The 23167-nt window shown below is 41.0% G+C and overlaps 1 protein-coding gene across 8 annotated transcripts in view; it reads right to left on the reverse strand.

Annotated features, from left to right (window-relative positions):
* Window positions 1-23167, reverse strand: part of PTPN13 (protein tyrosine phosphatase non-receptor type 13) — a 146742-nt gene that overhangs the window by 92095 nt on the left and 31480 nt on the right. For all 8 annotated transcript variants that reach the window (XM_034771548.1, XM_034771553.1, XM_034771554.1 and 5 more), the window contains exons 3-5: window positions 22493-22558; window positions 16209-16394; window positions 11921-12014 (exon numbers count right to left, since the gene is read on the reverse strand). In XM_034771548.1, coding sequence (XP_034627439.1) covers window positions 11921-12014; window positions 16209-16394; window positions 22493-22558 — 346 coding nt within the window. The remainder of the gene's footprint in view (window positions 1-11920; window positions 12015-16208; window positions 16395-22492; window positions 22559-23167) is intronic.

Raw genomic sequence — 23167 nt, forward strand, 5'->3', positions numbered from 1 at the left:
ATGGAGCGTGCAGTAAGGGACCGTGACCTGTTCAAATATAGGAATGAGAAAGCTTGAGGGGGAGGAGCAGGGCATCAGCCTCAAGCGTTGATTGTCTATTGTTGGGAGTAGGTGCTACAATACTCCCTACAATAGACTTCCAGCCAAGCCCTACTAGATGCTCAGTTTATACCAAAGGCTCTGCAAAGAGGAGACTAACTCCTGACCTTAGCATGTGGGGATGTTTCCCATTGCTTAACTCCCATGCCCACTTGATCTTTCCTCGAAAGGAGGAGCGAGTGCCCTAATCACTATCTCATCATCAGGGACATCACTATCTCATCATCAGGGACTGGGAGAGTGCTCATGGCTGCAGCATTGCCACTCATTTAGTAATTATATGGAGAGGAGAGGAGAGGAGAGGAGAGGAGCTGTCTTGACAGAAAGCAGGGCATGAAGTGGATGCTTGATAGATGCCCATTTCCACACTGCTATTTCATTCTGCTGATTGGGATGCTTAGAACACCATTTTTACATGATTGACTTTTGCTGCCTGTGTTCGCCTTTAACATATGACCAAAGGGAAATCAGTGTTGGCCTTAGCATTTAGACATTAGGCTACAAAACAGTTTCACTCCAATCTCCTGTGATCACATCACGAAGCAGAGGATTTTGTGGAACGACTGTGTAAATGTTTCTTTGCATCCCCATAAATCTTCAGTCTGCCACCAGGCCACCCTGTTGCCAGAGGAATGGAGAACCACCAGCTTACATTGAGGCCTGTATTGTAACACCGAGGCGAGGGAAAAAAAAAAAGTGAAGGTCTAAACTGGGAGGTTTTTGCACTTTGTTTGAATTTTAAATATTTTTTCCCCTTTTCCTGCATTTCACTGTGTATCACAGAATAAACAGCAATATTATTGTAACGCAAGCGCTCAAAATATCACCCCTTTCCTCACAAGCTCACAGCTTTAGAAACATCATAAAGTTAAAAAAAATCACTGCTCTTGCTCATTCCCTCCCTAGATCTCTTTATTCTTTTTTATTTCCTCCTGTTCCACAGCTCATTCTACATTATTTTTCTCCCTGCTATTCTCTTTCTCTGAAATGCAGCATCTTCCTTTCCCAGTCTCTTTTCTTCCCAATTCATATTCATACTTTTCTCTCCACCCCCTTGTTCTCCCCTTAGTCTCATCTTTTGTTCCTCATCCCATCATTCTCACCGGGTCTCCTCACACTGTACATTTAAGGTCTTCCCCACCACATACACACTCTAATTCCAAATGAGCACTGACTGAACTAGTCTATAATTCTTTTCAAGCAGCTGTTTAATAGTCATCGCTACTGTGATGTAGTTATTAACCCCATTTTACAGACGGGAAAATTAGGTGACTTGGCCAAAGCCACAGAGGGATTCCAAATCAAGATGAGAATGCACTTGCTTAGGTCTGTAGACAATGCTGACCCTTACACGACTGTGACTTTCTTATCCTCTATAGAAATGCTATTTTGAAACTACTTAAATCAAGACTCCTTAGAGGGGCATAGCAGATCTGTCCCGTGAAGTTTTATAGCCACAGATCCATTTCTCCAGCTAAGCAATTGGAAGGCTGTCTATTGTAGCACAGAGGCTAGTATTGCCATAAAAAAAATAAAACATCTTTTCCCTCCATTCAGTTTAAGTCAGCACTATGGATCTGGTTTAACCTGGCCTTTATCCTGGTGATTTGATCACTCTAGCTGAAGGAGAAAGTTTATTTATTTATTTGTACACTTGGCTTTTAACTGTGTGCATGATTACTACTTTCAAATACTGGAAAAATGATGAGGGAAAGCCACATATGAGGATTAAATAACCAACACAGAGAAGAAAGGGAATTTGGTTGGATAAGGCTCCAGGATTGTGCACTTTTGTGCCTCTGAAGTAGAGAGTGACAGATGACATGCCTACTTATTAAAAGGAAATGGAAGATGGATGACCTGGTGGTTACATTTGTGGACTGGGACTCTGGAAACCTGGTTTCAGTTTCCTGATCTGCCACTGACATTTTGTGACACCTTGGGCAAGTTATTTAGTTGCGCTCTGCCTCAGTTTCCCATTCGTAAAATGGAAGGATAGTACTCCCCTACCTCACAGGGGTATTGCAGGGACAACATATGAATAATTGAGAGGCACTGAGATATACTACACTGTTGACCATATAAGTACATATGATAGACAGCTCAGTCTTTCCCCCAAATTACCCTTGGAAGACTCAGATGCTAGGGATGGGGGGAAGGAGCAGCAGGATGTAGCCTCCCTTATCACCTTTAGCGCAGACGTTAGGGCACTCCCCTGGGAGGTGGGAGACGAAGGTTCAATTTCCCTCTCTGCCTGATGTGAAGAAGGGATTTGAACTTAGGTCTCCCACGTGCTAGGTGAATGCCCTAACCTCTAGGATACACAACCGTTCGCTTTCTCTGACCCAATGACTATTAGGTCATTATGAATGTCAATGAATAGTCATTGAGCTAGGAAAAAAAAGAGTGAGGTTGACTCTGTAACTCCCCTGCAATGATATCCACATTTGCAAATTTGCGTGGTACAATTACTGCCGAAGGGCCAAATTCTGCCATCTTTACTCACACTAAGTAGAACATCGCTCTCCAAGTAGTCTCGCTGATTTCCCTCTGAGCACAAACGACAGACTCTGGCCCTAAACAAGCTCCATCTATTAGTTTGCCTCTAGCAGTGCATTAACATGGTAGTGTAAGTAATTGATCAGATGTTATGTAACTGTGGATGCTGTCAATGCAGTTTATCTGACAGTTCTAGAATGCAGGCTATATTTATTCTCATTGAGTGAATTTAGTTCAAGCCTTTTTATACACTTTCCCCTATCTTTTTTTTTTTTCTGGCTAACATAAAATACATTTTCCTATTCAGTCATATGATTACATCTTTTGTCTATATATAGCTAGCAGTGTGGGACTGGAAGCTCTAAAGAGGAAGTGATTACACTAAAGTTTAAAAAGATCTCCCAGAGACCAGCTATCATTGCTGGATGCAAACAGAAAAATCCTTATCATAAAACAAAGCAGCTAGTCACTCAAATGAGAGGGGAAAGCTCATAAAAGAAGTTGGATTTACAATCCCTTAGGGGCAGACTGGGAGCCAGAAGGGAGATAACAGAGCCAGATGTGGCCTGGGGGTTGCTTGCTGGAAACACCCCCTCCACCTTTTTTTTTGTTGTTGAGAAATCCCAAGTAACAGATTAAAGTTACTGCATTCCTTGTAAAGAACATGAGCTGGAAGAAATTACCCTTTGAAGAGCTGAGAGTAAAAAGTGGCAAGAATGCAAACCTTTTAGCCCTGCACATGTTGTTTTTCACTAGAACAGATGTTATGAAGGAAGCAAAGAACTCCAGGATTTTGTGTAGCTAAGAAATTTATTCTGCTAACACTTCACTAAGCAGCATTTTGCCTTTCTAACCTCTCTTGCCCCCTCAGTATCCCTTCTACGTGCTCTTCTCAGACTAATGCCTAAATGGTCAAATCGCTTTCCTCTTGATATCCAATGACACCAAAAGCTGATGAAGGTCACACAACTGGTCAGTTGCAGCACCAAGTCACTTTACATCTCTGCCATTATTTCCCCTCTTGCCTTTTGTCTGCCTTGTCTATTTAGGTTGTGAGATCTTCAGGAAAGGAACCATCTCTTACTATGTGTTTGCATAACAGCACCCGAATCTCAGCTGGGAACTCACTGCACCACTGTGACACAAATAGGAAAAAATGGCCTGGATTTCAAATCCTTTACTGGCTTGCTATTTGTTTTGCAAGACTCATGAAGATATTCTCCACCTACACATTTCTGTTTTTTTAATGCTGAAAAAAAGATGACAGTGCCAGAGAATAACTTTCCGAATCAACTACTCTGCCATATTTACTGTTATCTGAAAAACGATAAACTTGGGTTTAGCAGGAAACAGTTTAGAATGAATTATGCCAGTTCAAATATGTGGAGAACACCAATTAATTTGATTTCTTTGCAGACTGATTGTTGCCTTTTCTTCTCAATAAAAGAACTAAAAAAGGTTATTAAAAAGTCTCTTTGCTTCCCTAACAAACAGGCACAACTATACATTACAAACTTTTGCTGTCAGTTTTTGCTGAGTGGCTAAATTAAAGAAAAAAATATTCAGGAGACCACTAATTAAGCACTACAGTTTTCATATAGAAATGTCATCTCATTTGTTCCTTTGATGTTCTAAACACTTTAATGATCACCTTTAGAATGCATCTGCTATTTTTACAGCTTGTAATTATAGCGTGCAAATTAAATGGAGAGTGTCGACACCTAAGATTTCATCCAGGACTGCTGAATCATTTCCTGCCCTACTTTAATACATTCAGATGAATACAACACACACAAAGATAAGGCTGCTCACTTTGACCAGTCCCTTAGAAATGATTCCTCACTTTATCCAGTGGGCACATATTATGAGGGTAGTCAAAGGTTGAGAGTTTGCTGGATAGCCCACCCCCAGTTAACATTCAGTCTTAACAATCCTTTGATCTTGGCACCCTAAACACGCCAAAGGTAAGTCAGAGAAATTTGTGGATGGGAAGAAAGAGCAAGAAACAAACTGAGGAAGCATCTTTAAAGGGAGAAAGATAGTCCTCCAAGAGACACTTTTCCTCCTCCCTCTTGCTCTTACAGCCCAGTGATAAGAGTTTGAACACAGCGGATAAATAGAGGAGGGCAATGACCAAGATTTCCATAACAATTAGAGCTCAACAAATAGGACCTGATTTAAATAACTGAGTGGGTGGGCTCCTGAGTGTGCATGAAGCCCCAGTAACTACAAAGATGGTTCTATAGATTAGTTTAGATGGGACACAAAATCAGGTTGCATTTTTTTGTTTCTTGGTGGCTGAACAGACAGCCAAGAAATAGGTCCATGGCATGAATACTCATGGTTTTGAGTATAAAACTCACTATCTGCAAATATTTCCCAATATTTACTTGAAGTTTTTTTCTGACACTTTCCCTGCCAAGAAATTCATTCACTAGGATATTCATATTAATGGACAGGGAATCCAAAAGAGGAGCAAAGACAAACCAGGTAAAGTGAATTCAATTTTTTATCGGAGTGAATATTCACATTTTTTTTAAAAATAGCAACAGTTTTTTGTTTTGTTTTTAAAGGGGTAACAAGGTAGAAAAAGAAAATGCTAAAAACATTCTGCGCATTTTAGGAGTGCAAAAATATTTGATTTATACAACTGAAGTGGAAAATATTTTGAGATATTTGCCCAGCATTTGTTATTATGCCATGGCAACTGGGATTTGAACTGAGGAAACTAGCTTGTGAACTGATCAGAAGGCCAATGGTTTTCACAGATTTTGCAGAAAGATCTGGAAATAAATGACAAATGTCACTAAGCGTGGATGGGTCACTATAAAAACTAATTTCCCCCTGCTGATACTCCCACCTTCTTCTCAACTGTTTGAAATGGGCCACCTTGTTTACATTGGCCTCATTAGCACTACAAAAGTGATTTCCACCCCAACTGTTGAGAATAGAACCATTTCCAACTTAATTGAATTGGCTCATTAGCACTGACCCCCCACTTGGTAAGGCAACTCCCATCTTTTCATATGCTGTGTATTTATACATCCCTACTGCATGTTCCACTCCATGAAACTGATGAAGTGGGTTTTAACTCACGAAAGCTTATGCCCAAATAAATTTGTTAGTCTCTCAGGTGCCACAAGGACTCCTCATTGTTTTTGTCAACCTAAGCATATTTCTTAATTCAGCACCTCAATCTACTACTTCATGAATTCAGTCTTTGGAAACAGAAATTAGTTATGCGGTCTTGGAATGCATCAGGCAAGGTATTTCCAGTAGAGATAAGGAGGTGTTAGTACCGTTATATAAGGCACTGGTGAGACCTCATCTGGAATACTGTGTGCAATTCTGGTCTCCCATGTTTAAGAAGGATGAATTGAAACTGGAACAGGTTCAGAGAAGGGCTACTAGGATGATCCGAGGAATGGAAAACCTGTCTTATGAAAGGAGACTCAAAGAGCTTGGCTTGTTTAGCCTAACCAAAAGAAGGCTGAAGGGAGATATGATTGCCCTCTATAAATATATCAGAGGAATATATACCAGGGAGGGAGAGGAATTATTTAAGCTCAGTACCAATGTGGACACAAGAACAAATGGATATAAACTGACCATCAGGAAGTTTAGACTTGAAATTAGATGAAGGTTTCTAACCATCAGAGGAGTGAAATTCTGGAACAGCCTTCCAAGGGGAGTTGTGGGGGCAAAAGACCTATCTGGCTTCAAGACTAAGCTTGATAAGTTTATGGGGGGGATGGTATAATGGGATAGCCTAATTTTGGCAATTAATTGGTCTTTGACTATTAGCGGTAAATATGCTCAATGGCTTGTGATGGGATGTTAGATGGGGTGGGATCTGAGTTATTACAGAGAATTCTTTCCTGGGTGTCTGGTTGGTGAGTCTTGCCCACATGCTCAGGGTTTAGCTGATCGCCATATTTGGGGTCGGGAAGGAATTTTCCTCCAGGGCAGATTGGCAGAGGCCTTGGGGGTTTTTCGCCTTCCTCTGCAGCATGGGGCATGGGTCATTTGCTGGAAGATTCTCTGCATCTTGAAGTCTTTAAACCATGATTTGAGGACTTCAATGGCTCAGACACAGGTTTGATACAGGAGTGGGTGGGTGAAATTCTGTGGCCTGCGTTGTGCAGGAGGTCAGACTAGATGACCATAATGGTCCCTTCTGACTTTAAAGTCTATGATTCTATATTTGTGCATAACAACACTTCAGCATTATCAAGCTGATAGTGTAAACCTTGTGACACGTCTATATTATATATTAGTTCCATGTGTGACAAATTTTCCTAATGACTTTCACACTCGCAATAAGGTCTCAAGTCCACAAAAATGATAAACTGTATAATATAAAAAGGAGATAGGACAACATTGTCCTTTATTTACTTTTCGATAGCACATTTGTACGTTGGCTTTCTACCCGAGGATCCTCATTCCAGGCCTATCATTAATGTAATTGGTACTAAATTCAAGTTCTTGCTTTGCCAGAGGCTAGAAGCTCTGTCCTTAAGGGAAGCTGAGCTACACGGATATTGACAGAATTGGTACCAATGATAGGAACATAGCTATAAAAATAGAAATAGCAAAGGTGTAAATTCTCTGGAGTCTACTGCAGACTGGTTGTCACTCAGTAAGTTACAGACGCTCCCCGGGTTACGCAAGACCTGATTTACTCAAATTCGCACTTACGGAAAAAGTTCCATAAGCCAGAAATAGGATTTTCAAGTTGCAGAAATTTTTGCGTAATATACAGGTATACGTTTCCGACTTACGCAAAATTCGAGTTACGCAAGGCTTTCCGGAATGGAATAATTGCGTAAGTCAGGGGGCGTCTGTATTGTGTAATCATCTTTCTTCGCTCCTTGCTAGTTTTTAAATGGTTTACAGATAGGTCACGTGAGATATCATTGAAAAGGTTATGTTTTACTGAATATGGTTATCCTATTTGTATGCATGGATTATTTTGGTATCTGAAGTTAGGAATATTGTCTATGCATCTATTACAAATGTGTTTACACCTGGGGAACGCCCACTAGGCAGAATGCAATGAATCTAGATGGCTGGCTGGAAAGGGCCATCAGGGAGAACAGTAGGTCTTAGAAGATGCTAATCTCCCACCAGTGAGCCTTCCTGAGGACACTACAAACAGCCTCCTAGACATGGCTACCATGGCCCTACAGGGACATGTGACCAAGTCATCCGGTACAGGACTCCATCTTGTAGTACCAGTGTTTTTCCACGGAAAGGCGTGGGAACCAACTAAGCCTGGAGACAAAGGGTTCCCACCATATGCAAAAACTATTTAAGACAGGGAGTGACATCATTGTGATTCTTCTTCACTGACTCCCCACCCGAGAAGATTGCTGGAAACACCTGAGAAACAAGGACTGAACTGAGAGAGGGGGTGAATTTCATGAGTTCTCTCTGCAGCGCAAGACAGTATGTCTTCACCTGTATGTGTGCTGGAAAGGGACTGAGAGCCTATCACAGCAGTACAATGTAAAGGGAGTCCAGGCTGGTGGGTCAGATGGGCTCAGTGGTATCCCGGTTCCAAGTGGCAACCCATCAGAGCCGCTCCTCCCAACGCGGCTTCCCTTTGGTTCCCTGCCATTTTCTGCAGGGAAGCACAGGAATTCTTCGGGGGGACAGGGCATTTTCTGCTGGCATACAGTCACACAGTATCCCCCCAGGAGTAAAAGTTTTTATAATCAGAGGGAACCTTATCCATATAACACCAGCCTAGCACAGAAGTGGGTTTGGTAGCTGAAATACACTGTCACAAGTTGATAGCACCATCTGTCCAGAGAGGGAAAGAGACACAGAAGAACTATTTCTTGAATTAATCCGTTGAGAGTCAGATTTTGAGGGAGGTGAATGGATTATGCTCACTCTACAACATTGATGCCTGGACATTCAAAATGATGTCAAGCATTTATATAGCACTTGTGCTTGTCATCTGAATATATGGGAGCCAAAGGATGGTTCCACTTCTTTTGCTTATTCATTTTTTCCTATCTTCTCTTATCTTTCATTCCCTCTTTCTTCAGAAAGCTTCTTTTCTCTCTTTCTGGGGTGTGGTTTGAGAGATGGGTATATTGTAATCTTGGGAAGGATGAACAACATTTTAGGTATTTGCATAATGGAATGGCTCCAGGGAATGATAACGAGACAGTGAGCATTTCATCTCCTATGTATAACTGGCTCAAACCTGGTCCATTTGAAAGCTGGCAGGTGGTCTATATGAAATATATTGGGGGTCTCAACCATCTCTCATCACTCATCCATATCACAAAAATCCCTACAACTGCATTGCTGGTGGTGATCTTACAGAAGGGCAAGGACTGAAAGGACATAGTCACTGAATCACATTGTCACTCCTCCTTCTCAGGTTGAGGTATGTTAAGTGAGCACTATAACCTGGTTAAATAGAAAGTAGTATCTTATATGGGCCTTATCGCCAAGGTACCTGTTGCTACCATGATGTACTTGCTCAGTGGATAGAGGACTTTAGTTTCCAGTCCAGCATCTTCCATAAGCACTTCATGCACTTGGTGTGTGGGCGCGTGTAAATAGCACAGGCTCATTAGACAACGTGACATCCCCTGGATAGGAGAACATAGTACAGAAGAGGAGTACTGATTTGGATCAAGAGATCCCTTACCAGTGAGCTTGCTTACTGAGAGTGGCTGTGTAACGTGTACTCTTCCACCTCAAGGAAATCCTAATGAACACTCTTCTTCACTCCAGGAGACCGCAAGATACATCAGCACTAAAAGAATCTTGTTATTTTTGGCATCTTGGAGCGTACAATGTGGGGTATGAAGCCAAGTGAGGGCACAGTGGTCAGCCAATCTTTTAACTCTGCAGAACCTCAGGGAGCCAGATGCTGCATCTCAGCTGAACTTTCTGAGTAAATATTGTTTTTTAAATTCCCTTCTTAACCAGTTCAAAGGAGCAGGTATCATATGTACTGAGCAATGCAAAGAAAGCAGGGTGAGGGGAAGAATATCCTGTCCTATGTTGTTTTATAAATAAATCATACAGGTTACAGTGGGAAAACACCTGTTAGATCATCTCATCCTTCCCCTGCAAATACAAGGTATAGTCCTGTAGTGGGGCGGACTGCCCCACTCCCTGAGAATTTAGGTTGCAGCAGGCCAGTGGGCCTGTGCAGATGGGCAGACAATCAGAAAAGGGCTTATTGTGAGCCAATCAGAGCCCAGATTGGAGGCAGCCAATCAGGGCCGGGCTCAGCCCTATAAAAAGGCTGCTCAGGGAGAGAGCAGTCAGTCTGTCCCAGGCCTTGGAGAGGGGAAGGTCTGTCTCCAGAGGTGGGAGACTAGCACCTGGGACAGCGCAGTGCTGGGCAGGCCCAGGGGAGCAGAAAGGAACTCCAGCCCGGTGTCTGCCAGGCTGCAGGCCCTGAGGGGGCCTAGCCAGTGCGAGGGGCTGAAGGGGACATGGACAGATGGAGGGAGAGAAGGAGGGCAGGACAGCTGCCACTAGAGGGTCCCTGGGTTGGGACCCAGAGTAGTGGGGGGCGGGGCTGGGTCTCCCCCTTCCCCCTTGCCTTACACCCGGCTAACGGGACTGGCCATCTTGGGCTGCACCAACCCCCTGCCAAGAGAGGTGTGACTTTGGAGGTGCAGTTGCCCACATTGGCTGAGGAGTAGAGAGACAGCTGATTGACCCCTCCTCCCCCTGGTAGGGGGTGAGGGATGGACTAAGGGGCACTGCTGGAGGGCAGTGGCTCGAAGAGGATGCTGCGAGCTTGGGAGCAACGTGGGTCTAGACACGCCAACCTAGGGCGAGACAACGGGTGGGACACCACCAGGAGAGGGCGCTCCACTGGACTGAGCTAATTCCCAGAGGTAACCAGCAGGAGGCACCAAGTGGTGAGTCCCAACAGTGTTACATGTCCCTAGAGAGAGGATATGCTAGACATTAAACAGATACTACTGCACACTAGAACTGAGCCAGAAACCCGTGAAGATGCTATAACAAGATGGCTTGTTATAGTACCAGTCTCTGAAGTTAAGCAGTAAAACCCAAACATAACTATATGTTAACAACAAAGCTTAGGATTGTAAAGACATAAAATTACTTCTGCTAAAGACAGTCTTATAAGTTATGTGTATACGAACAAAAAGAAACAATCAAACAAATAGGAAATCCACACTCATTTGAGAAGAAGAGATTTTAAGTTAAGGACAATTAGATTTCTTGTGGTGGTGGGGGGGGGGAAAGAACAAACAAATGTTGCAAAAAAAGCTAAGGTACTAAGTACTATATTATGGCTGTAGAAATCACATGCAACGGAACGTGCGAGAGTGAGACAAAAGGGACACTGCATCATCAACTGTTCCTAAAGGCATACTGCCTGTAGAGGACAGCAGGAAAAAAAATCAGCAAAGGAGGGCTCTTAAGAGAAACTCCACCTCTTATTTGGAAGAGCAGCCTACCATTCCGTCCCAGCACCTAGCCCTGAAGCCCCAATCAGTACAGAACGGTTGCAGGGCCATGGCCCTGCCTAGTTTTGTCTTCTTTGTGGTTTCTAGCACTACTGGAGATCCTAGTAGCTATCTTGATGCTTGTAATCCCTTCCAGGCTACTATGTTTTTTAAATAATACAAAAGTAACAAGAAGAGCTGAACAACAGAGTTTTTGTACCCTGTTTGGTGGTGGCAAATAGGCAAAGACTGACAGTAACATGTGAAAAGTTGAACACCTTATGTACCTTCTGCGCAATGATAAATCTGAGCAATTGTGTGCATTCACTGTTTGAGAAATGAGCAGTAACTGCTGGTAGTGAGATACCACATTTGCATGCATGTATTTTTACGGTAGAATTGACCATTATGATCATTTAGTCTAGTCTTCTGCACAATGCAGGAAAAATGAGTCCTGGTTCAAACCCATAATTTCTGGTTGACCTGGACAATAATTTTTAGAAGACATTTAGTCTTGATTTAAAGATTTCAAGTGATGGCAAATTGTTCCAGTGGTTAATTATTCTATATCAGATATCTCACTCAAGGTATCTGGCATGTGAATAAACCCAAGTTCAACACACAGTTGGAACTGCATGTCTTTAAAAATTACATTCTACACAATTATTATTCACCTGCCATCAATGGGACTTAAGTATGCACGTAAGTATTTAGCTGAACAGTAATCTCTGGTGTACTAATCATCAGGCTTCTGAGAATGTGAATATGAGTTCTCCCGCTCCTACTACACTCATTTGGGAGACTAAGCATCCTAGATTTCTTTCATAAGGCTTTCATCCTCCTAACCACCAAGGAGCATTTACCTGTGGGAAGTCCTTTCCCTCTCAGCCTATCCCGAATGGCCTGGCTTCTGTCTGTCTGCAATTTTCTTTCTCCGTTGCAGGAAAGCTGATCGACCTGTAAACAGGCAGTAATACAAATTCAAATGTTCTGAAAAGACCACGTTAGCATGAAGACTGGATACTACAGGACAAAAGGCCAGCACATTTAGCAGGTCATTGTCTTTCTCAGGCAAATAAATGTTCAACAGAAGTAATATACAGTATTTACATTAGTTTGTGTGTGGAAATTCAGAATTTCTTCATTGAATTGGGATTATCAATTTGGATTTCCCCCAGGGTTATGTTTTAGGAACCCTTCCCTTATTAGTATCACTTTGTTCAATACACGTTTGGCATACTTTCCCCCCCAAAAAAACAGAAAATAATTCCATAAATCTACAACATAAATATATTCCATTACAGTAAATTGAAACTAGAAGAAGTAAAATAGCTTTAGATATTCCAGGATGTGCATATTCAGGGTTAGTTTGCTAAATTACCATTTGTATCTACTATTAAATACAAGCTTGTGGATGATATTTTAGGCTAGTACCCACAGTAGCTATATTGGATGCCCATACAGTAGCTTTAATAACTTCAGGAAAGTGTTTCCTTCAGTGTTTCCATAATTCAAAGAACAAAAAAGGAAATTCCAACTCTTGAGATATTTTATCACAGCTTCCCAACTTTTAAAAATAAATGTTAATTCAATATATATATTTATCTGATTCTGGATATTTGCATACAAATAATTCAAAGAATGTTTTTAAATTGCACTGATAATTTTTTTACTCTAGCCTTTCTGTAAATTAGAAACTAACTGAAGAATTAGGATTGCAGCTTGTGAAAAATCAAGCTACTTTCTATCTAGTACAATTACAATGCAACCCAACTAATATTAAATAGGTTCAATCAGTGATCTCCCCATTCACCCTTTATGAAATATTTTAAAAAGGAAATGCACCCAATGACATTTTAAAATATTTTGCATTTCAATGGATAATCTCCTATACAGTTCAAGAGGAAACATTTACAGTACAACAATGCCTAATCAGGTCAACAGATATGTACAGGAACACATTTCTAAACTGGATGCTCATATAATCCTGAGCAAGAGCAGCACAGTTTCCATATATAAACAGTGTATGTACTAAGTTGGCGTTTCAAGGATATGTACAGAAACAAACAGCAACAGGACCTATTTGTGTACAATGGAATGAAACAGGGGAGTGAAGACTAGCTCAGTGCATAAAGAAAACAACCGCACCACAATGTCACCAACGTTCTGATGATACCTGGTTCTATTTTCCTTTCTTGTTTAGTGTGAACAATGTGATCTCAGATATTCCAATGACTTGGTGAAACAGGAGATGGACGAAAGACAGCTGGCTAAGACTCTGCTCAGGCAAAACATAGGTGATGTTGATTGGTAGAGGGAAACAGAAGAACTAGCAGAATCTCAACAAGCGACACCTCAACTGAAGTTTTTTTTTAATACCCCTCCCACTTATTAAGGGGCTTTGGAGGGATTCACCTTTGATCCTGGAACTTACAGATAGGCATTTTCAGCCACTACTACCTTTTCCATCGATGCTGGGCAAGATAAAGAGCTGGTCAAAGTCATTCACATCTTGTCACCTCCAGGCTAATGCTATGTTAATGCACTATTAGCTGGGACTGACTATGAAAGCCATATGGCAATTAAGACTGATACAACATAGATCATCAACTCACCTGCTAAGCAAGAGACATCATACAAGACCATTCACACTAGTGCTCTGCACTCTACTGGTTGCCTGTAGGTCACAATCCAACCCCATTTTAAAAGCTCTGAATTTGCTGGGGCCTGGTTGTCTCAATTACTGTCTCTTGCTCTGTATTGTAGAAGAACAGCTACACTGAGTTACCATATCTATTCAAGTGACATCATCATAGGACCTAATCACATCAGCCATACCATCAGGGGCTCGTTCACCTGCACATCTACCAATGTGATATATGCCATCATGTGCCAGCAATGCCTCTCTGCCATGTACATGGGCCAAACCGGACAGTCTCTACGCAAAAGAATTAATGGACACAAATCTGACATCAGGAATCATAATACTCAAAAACCAGTGGGAGAACACTTTAACCTGTCTGGCCATTCAATGACAGACCTGTGGGTGGCTATCTTACAACAGAAAAACTTCAAAAACAGACTCCAACGAGAGACTGCTGAGCTGGAATTGATATGCAAACTAGATACAATCAACTCAGGATTGAATAAGGACTGGGAATGGCTGAGCCATTACAAACATTGAATCTATCTCCCCTTGTAAGTATTCTCACACTTCTTATCAAACTGTCTGTACTGGGCTAGCTTGATTATCACTTCAAAAAATTTTTTTCTCTAACTTCATTGGCCTCTCAGAGTTGGTAAGACAACTCCCACCTGTTCATGCTCTCTGTATGTGTGTGTATATATATTTCCTCAATATATGTTCCACCCTATATGCATCCGAAGAAGTGGGCAGTAGCCCACGAAAGCTTATGCTCTAATAAATTTGTTAGTCTCTAAGCTGCCACAAGTACTCCTGTTCTTTTTGCAGATACCACACTGATGATGATTGGAGAGAGAGAGATTCAACTGCCATGCTTAGGCTGCCAGAGAGCAGAGTATGCCTCACAGCGCTCTCTCTGGAGGGCCTGTGGGTATGGAATCAGTGACGGCTGGAGATTCAACTGAGCCAGAGTCATATCTCTTCATGCAGCAAATTACCAACCAGATTAGCAAGGCCCTGACAGCACTGGAATCTCCCAGCTCAAGAGACAGGATATCAAGCAATGCATTTTTCCGTGATCATACTGGTGGCATGTGTCCAGGGATCCATTTTTACACCAGCTATATCTGAGTGGTATCCGCGAGAACTGAAACGGCCATGAGGTTGGCCTCCAAAGAGGTGGGATCATTTCCTAACAAGGAGATATGGACAAGCATGGCTAAGGATGGCCAGAGCGAGAGAAGACATGTTGTGATTGGCTCAGTCTTAACTGATGAAGGACCGACAGTCTATACAGTAATAACTTCCAAAGGGTTGAAGCAGTAGAATACTGTAGTACAGGGGTCCCCAACGCGGCACCCGCCTGGGCGTCTAAGTACACCCGCGTACTGGCCGGCAGACGAGCATCTGCCAAAATGCCGCCGAGAAGCAGCATCATCCAGAGGCGTCGCTGCCGAAATGCAGCCAATTTTTGGCGGCATCGCCTATTGACGTTGCCACTTCTTGGCGGCATTTCGGCGGATGCTCATCCGCCACCATTGTCCTCCATGGCTCATCGTCTGGCACCCGCCAGATGAAAAAGGTGGGGACCACTGCTGTAGTAACATAGCAGTGAATCAGAACCACAGTATCCAAGACCTATGGTCCAGCAATTCTATAGAAATACTTTGCTTGAGTTGTCTGATTGCCATTATTAGAGATAATTTATAAATGAAAAATACTGTGAGAAGTACTGTTTGGCACCATTAACAGTTAGTAAGCTCCATTTCTATTCAGAGTCCTAAAATTATTTAACCATCCCATGAATATGTTGTAACACTGTAGCGAAGGGAGAGGCTGCCAGTCAGGAATGGTAACTTTATGAGATGAGTTAATGTAGTTCCTTTTACATATGAAAATAGTAAGTGCATGTGTCATAATAATATGAATTCCCTGTCAGTAATAATGGCTGACAGCTGGGTAGAATCTCAGAAGAACTTAAGTCTGGTGACACATTCCCTTATTTCCTTCAATAAACAACTGTCCATAACAGAATTTAAAATGTATAAGAGAAATCCAGATAGCTAAAACAAGTGTCTTAAACACCTGCCCCATAGCATCTATTCCAATTTTTGTTTTTTATCATCACATTTTCCTATTTAAAAAAAAAACGTTTCTCCCCATTGCTGTGTGGAAGACCCAACACAACGAGAAACTGACCTTACCACGGAAACTGCAAAAGTGACCACATATAGTATGGCCAAATGCATAAAGTCAACTAACAAAAATTAGAGACCACAATGTTTTCCATTAATCTTTCAGTAATTTTTCTTTCTGGTGCTGCTTGTGATAAAAGCAGGTAAAAACATTCAGACAGAAGTGTAATTTTTAGACTGAGTGTCCCTTTAATATAAGCTGGGAAAAATTACAAACAAGAAGCAAGACTGGTTGGAGAGAGACTTTGAACCAATTTCTTCACTGTGTTTTTGCAATTCTCAGTTATTGCTCAACTGCTTGTAAACACTTACCCCAGAGAGGCCTCCCAGAACCAGTTTAACCAACTGTTTCACATAGGAGAAAGAAGGTGCACAATTACTGTTCCTTATGTGGGCACTGCAGGCATCCAGAACTGTCCGTACAGACACACGGGCATAAAAGACATCTTCGCACATGCCAAGCAGTATGCTGTTTAGATGATCCCCAAGTTTGATAGGCTGATTACAGAGGAGAGGAGGAATAAAAAACAAAACAAAACAACAGCACTTAAATATCTATCAACCACATATGCAAATAGGTTGATTTTCTAAAGTTTCAAATTACTTGCAATACTAATTCATTTTGGTACTTCTGAAAATTCCACCTGATATGCTCCATCTGAAACACATCTCATTGGCGGGGAAAGCAGTATGATCTAGTGGCTATGGTTCAGGGGATCTAAATGCAGGATATGTCACTAACCTGTTTCATCTTGGGCTATTCACACAGTCTGTAAACTGAGTATAATAATACTTGTCTACCAAGGACATTGGGGCTAATTAAGATTTTTAAAACACAGACAGTCTTGAAAAATAACTATATTTATTGTAACTGCTAACTATAAGGGACTTGGAGACAGTATTTGCAGGAACTTGCTGATGAGATCTGACAAGTGTACTGAAAAGGCTTCTATAATCCTTTAGCTAGTCCAAGATTTTACTTCAACTGGATTTGTACTTTCATATTCCAGAAAGGTGTTGGATTGACTCGTCAAGTCTCTTATGGCTAGCAATTATATTGGAGATGGCATTTATTATTACTCAAGATTATCAAATGTTTAAAAATCTTTCCAGAGTCCAGAAAAGTTTTTAGATATTATTAGAAAAGGGGCAGGACTGAGGGAGCAAAGTGATTGGCTACGTAAGTGAAGCCCTGCAATTATGGGACAACACCCATAGGGTTGGGAACTACTTAGCCTTAATTTTTTCCCATCCAAACAGTCATATTCTAAGTGGAATAACACTCCAGGGTATGCAGTAGTCAGTGATAACACCACTTCCCAGACACTGTAGGCACTTGGCCTTCAGCACTGTGTCTCACTAGCACCCAAGGTGGGCGGTTATCAAAGAAATACATGCCCTATCGTGTGTTGTTCTTTACTGAGCACATTAAGTTTCACAGTATTTCTTTCCATTTATTTTTGAAGCTTATTATAAAAATTTATTCTGCATCACCCTGATTTAACATACAGAATTAATATAGGGTTTTAGCATATACACACTAATAGGTGCTACTGTCTTTCAATACTTTTTTTTTTTAAGGGAACAATTTTTCTCTCTTTCGAATCACAGAAATAATTCTTGCATGAAACCTGGTACACAGCAAAGAAGCTAAAATAACATATTCATCAGCTAAAAACATCAACAAACATTTATAAATGGTACATCTTACATCTGTGTTACAATGGAAAAGCTTCCAGGATTAAAGACAAATTAAATGGTGAAGATTTAAATATTTTAACTTTTTATAAAGGTAGATCTGTGAGCTCTGCGAGCTCTGCTGGAATGTTAGCTACTAGCACTTACCACATGCTTACAGGACAGGTAAGATAAATTCACCAGATGAAAGTTGCTCTATTCAAGGATGACAACAGTTGATTTTCTTTTTAAAGTAGCTGAAGTGCTCGCGATAGCTATAGCCAATTCCCTCCATGTTTCCATTGTATCTTTCTGTCTTCAGTGGCTCACAACTTCCTAAAACTTTCACTTTTTGGGCTGAAATTATCCATACCTGGTCTCTGCCTCAGGGTGATTCTACCCCCCTCTTCCTCCCATTTCTTCAGATTATAAAGTAGAGCAGGTCAGCTGTTTTTGAGAATGAAGGAAAAGGGAAAAGCCCTCAACACTTTCCCCATTATAAAAATATTTTGCAATCTATACTGATGTAACACACAAAAGAAGAGACAAAGAAAAAAGCAGTCTATAGTACGGGTATATTATAAGCCACAGCCAGGGCTGAGAGGGGTTACAGAACTGCTGTGTAGCAACACACACTCCCTCAGGCATATGGGAACAGATGATCCATCCTTTTAATGAGCACAGTTTGCTTTCTCCCATATAAGCCCTGTTCTGCTGGATGGTGCGTACGCAGGGGTGTAGACACAGTCTCTTCCTTTATGGAATCTAGTGTCATTACCCGCACTAGGACTCTTCAAATCCTGACCATCAAGCATATAAAGGACCGGGGATTGGGCATAGTCCCAGAATTGGAGCCCAAAAGAACTGGGAGATCTTTGTATCCTCTTCCCACAACTTGTACACCCGCATAGGGTCAGCCACAATCTGGTCCTTACCATTAGCTACAGAACGTAGAAAATGAAGGAAAGAATTGCAAGCCCCTCAGAGCACGGACTGTCTTTTTGTTCTATGTTTGTACAATGTCTAGCACAATGGGGTCCTGGTCCATGGCTAGGGCTCTTGGGCACAACTGTAATACAAATAATAAATAATAATAATTGGTCTTGGGTCTCATGTTAAGGCACTGGATTGGGATTCAATTCCAGGTCTGCCACAAACTTCCAGGATGACATTGGGCAAGTTACAGTCTCCCTCTGTGTCTCAGTTTGCCCTAAGTAAAATGGGATTCATAATACTCTCACATTTTTGTCAGTCTTGTCTATTTAAAGTGTTAATTCTTCGGAATGGGGACTGTCTCTTATTATGGAACTCACCTACCACAATGCAACCATGATCTCTGTTGGCATCTCAAGAGGCTATGGTTATATAAATCATATTGAAGGAATGCATTTTTCTAAAAATATCCTAGTAGTTACAGAACACATCAATACTATCATGAAAGAGATGACATTTTGTAAATGCCGAAAGCATGTGCTTTGAATGAAGAAATCAACGACAATCTGTAACCACCCAAAGAGTCCATTAGCACAGCATAATGAACTTCTGGATGAAACTCTTCAGAGCATGCTTTGTTTTTCCATTCTAATCAAATGATCCCTGCATGCAACTAGATTATTCTTTGGTTTTGGGAGGAAATAATGGTTTTTAAAAGTGTCGGTTTTCTTTTTTAGGTTATAATATCACCAAAGCCACACTATAGTTACAGTAATGAAGGCATTCATTATAAATCCCTATGTTCAATAGCTAGTTTTTCCCAAAAATTCAGCTATTAGGGCTGAAATAGCTTATACTTACTCTCAACCCCAGAGGCAATTTTATTTTATTATCCAAGTTTAGAGAGAAAACCCATGGTATATATTTTTCATTTCTCAAGCACGAAAATGTTTTTTTATGCTTAATTATTATTCTGGTCTGTGACAAACACAATTTGGAGTTAAAACACCCAGATTTGGCATAGATATAATCCTCAGGAAAAAGTGTGGGTGCACTAAGAGATAAACCAGTTAAAAATAAAATAAGGTATGAACTAATGAAAGCCAAAAATCATCAATCTTTTCCTTTTTTATTTAAGCATGTAACATGTGTGTATATATGGATATAACCATGCTCTTGTGTAGATCTGCACAAAGAAATTTCCTCTTAAAAGCAGTGCCACACACAGTCAATCATTCTATCTCTACTAACTGCTTGCTACCTTAAAGACTGCATCAGAAGGGGTGTAACTTCTGTGGCAGCATGTATGGGTGCCTTCTTGACTGTGCTCTTTTAGATGCAGAGTATTCTGGAGTGCAGAAGCTCAGCAGGCACATTTTAAAATTAAAGGCAAAGGTAGGAAATTTCTGCAATTTTGCTTTTTCTCTCTTTCCTGACACACATCAGCATGATATCCTAGAGGGGAATTGCTGTAGTGCTGGTAAAACCACATGCTGGAATCTCTGTTGCCACTAATGATAGAGATTTCTAGGGAGAGAAAAGGGAATAAAGTTCCTATCTTCTGTTCAGTTCTTAACTTCCATAGCCTGATTTCAAGCCAGCACTCCCATTTCTACTGCGCAAACCTAACAACTCTAAGCTGCCAGGTCATCTCTGCCCCAGATCATAAAGGTGAGAAAAACTTGTCAATGCGGGGATTGAGGTTGTGGGAAGAGAAGGACCTGCAAAGGAATATCCCCGCTAATCACAGTGGAAGAGGAGCAAAATTATCCACCACTTGCTTTTTCCTCCTCAGTTTTACCGGAGCTGTAATATGTGCCCAAGGGCCTTGATTGTCTATTTATTCATTTTTACTGAAAAATTCCTGGGTATTACAAAAGTATTATGTAATTTTTACCAATTTTCATCACATTTTGTACCACCCAAGTTCTTGAAAATACCGGTTATGTTAAGAAAATCCAATCCAGTAGATTATGTAGCTGGGTTTATGTGAATAAAGTGTAAATGCGGGGCTTCCTGTTAAAGTATGGCGATATAGTGGAAGATACACAGATGCACCTGTGAGTACATCAGTGCTTGAATCCTAATCAAAGGAGTCACTGTCCTCTCTGCCTTTGAAAATCTTTCCCTTTATTTCTCAGCCATAACACTGTATCAACAGTTTCTCCATTTAATTAGTAATAATAATACATTTTTAAGCAGCTGAGTAAGTTTTGTGCTGAAAGCTGTCCTCCCTCCCCCACATCTGAGCAGCAGTCAAGCCAAATGTATAATATCTGCATATCCCTACCTCATCACCTAATGTACTTTTTGGATAGAGACTCCTAATTTTTCAGTCTCCTCCAACCATTTCAGCTATTGACTTAAAGTGTAGTTGTTGTGCGGGGGTTTGTTTGTTTTATTTTTTGTTTCCTAAGATGAAAGTGCTCTGGAAGAAGATGAGTCAAACGTTAAAGAGTAAATCCTCCCAAACCTGACTGAAGGAGTTCTGACAGCTGCACATACTGTATACGAGATAACCAAATTGAGCAATAACGATGAGGAGTCCTTGTGGCACCTTAGAGACCAACAAATTTATTTGGGCAGAAGCTTTTGTAAATTTGTTAGTCTCTAACCTGCCACAAGGACTCCTCGTTGTTTTTGCTGATACAGACTAACACGGTGACCACTCTAAAATTGAGCAATGAGGTGAAGCTCTAACCAGTCCATAACTGTGTCTGCAGCCGCTAGCAAGTCAACAGCAAGGAAGTCTACTCCCTATTCTCAACAAGTACCCTCCCTTCAGAGGCAGTCATGTAATGAATTCAACCAAACATGCCTACCTTAGGCTCATAGAAATTATATTAGGGCCAAATAGAGCACAGTGGTCAGTATCTTTTTAAGTAAATCACAAATACTTTTTACTATATTAAAGAAATTTCAATATGACAAACAAAAATCAACCTATTTTAGAATCCCTTAATAAAACAGAAACCTGATTTTTCTTCTGATAGATTCACAGCATGATATACAAGCAAGTTGTTTTTTATAAGCCTCAAACAGCTGTGGTTCATTGGGAGACATAAGGGCCAAGTTGACTCCACATCACTTCAAACTGAAAGACAATGCCAGTGCTTTCCCCCCTTCAAACCAACACTACAGTATCCCTAATCAAGAAAAATAAAGAAGCAAACAACCAGAATAGAAACAGTGAAGAGTATTAATTAGAAAAGAATAGGAGCTTTGCCTCATAATGGACAAAACAAGCTGCTTCACTACAAGCAAAGCTCTATGGATTCTGTGGTAAAAAAGTCTTTAATTCTACAGCAAACCCCCCTGCTCTCAGCAGCATTATGGTTAGGAGTGAATTCAGTGACAAATTCTGCAGCTGCAGGATCACAGAATACATCAAAAGTCTTTCTCTTGTATGTTGCAGTAAGACTTTGATAAGCTCACCTTTAAGTACCCATAACTTGGAAGTCCACAGTTCAGGCACCAAGCCTCAGTATTTAAGAGACAACTACTTCAGATAATATTATTTTACCTTGAACCCTACATATTTAGGCCTGATCCTGGGAAGGCTGAGAACCTGGAACTCCCTTTGACTGTAAAATGACTGCAATGGGAGTTGCAAGTTCTCTGTACCTCTTGGGTTCGTGCCCCAACAGGCCTAATTCTGCAGCTCTTACTCATCAGAATAGTCCCATTCATATTTATAGAACTCCTCACATGAATGAGGGCTTCAGGAACGAGCCCTAAATTCTACTCCTTGGGACAACTTTTCCCCCTCTCACAAGCTCCTTGTAATTATGTAAATTACAAAAACCCAAATTATGTAAAAACTCCTGCTTTTCACTTAGTTTCAACAGTCCCACCGGCATCCCAAAGGTTTACCTTGCCCTGTTATTCTGTTTTTTAAGAAATGAGGAGGAGGTTATCAAACAAACCTCATTTTAAAACTTAAAAATGGTGAGATTTTATAAAAGAAGTCTTAAAAAAATACTTACTTGGCTTTGAGGGACTTCATGGTCAGCTCCCCAGTAAAGAGTCATACCAAGAGAATAAACATGAATCTGTAATACAACACAAACCATCTGTCAACTTAATGAAGGGACAGTTCTGGAAATTCATCAGTATATCCATAGAGTATTAAGTGGGTGTGATGAACTTGACATTCTGAGACAGGGTGGTCCTCTCCTCCCACCCCCCCAATTAGGTGCACTATTGCACGTTTACATTTTTGACAACTAAGCTTAGCCATGGACTCAATTAGCCTCCTTGCCTTGGAGAGCTTCTCAATTGTCCTTTGCCCTGGTTGTTACAGTCAGAACAGGAAATCCTACTGTGGGAAAAGACTTGAAAAAATCTTAATAATGCTCCTCTAACATTTCCATTTAGTTTTTAACCCTTCATTTAAGATTAAGCCCCAGTATACATCGATAAGATTACAACACTTGATGGTGATGAACACATTCTGAAATGCAGCAGGGCATTCCAATGCTGCAAGTCTTAAAAGGTGCATAGTTCTGAAGGTGGTGAAACACTTAGGATCACAAACACTGGTTTTTGGATTGCCAATGGACTTTCATCTATGTACACCACATATGAGGTTGTCATCTTAAAATTTCAATCATTGTAAACTCCTCAGAGCAGTGAATGTGTTTTCCTACATATTTGTACAC

The sequence above is a fragment of the Trachemys scripta genome, chromosome 5 (genome assembly GCF_013100865.1).
Source record: "Trachemys scripta elegans isolate TJP31775 chromosome 5, CAS_Tse_1.0, whole genome shotgun sequence".
NCBI lineage: Eukaryota > Metazoa > Chordata > Testudines > Emydidae > Trachemys > Trachemys scripta.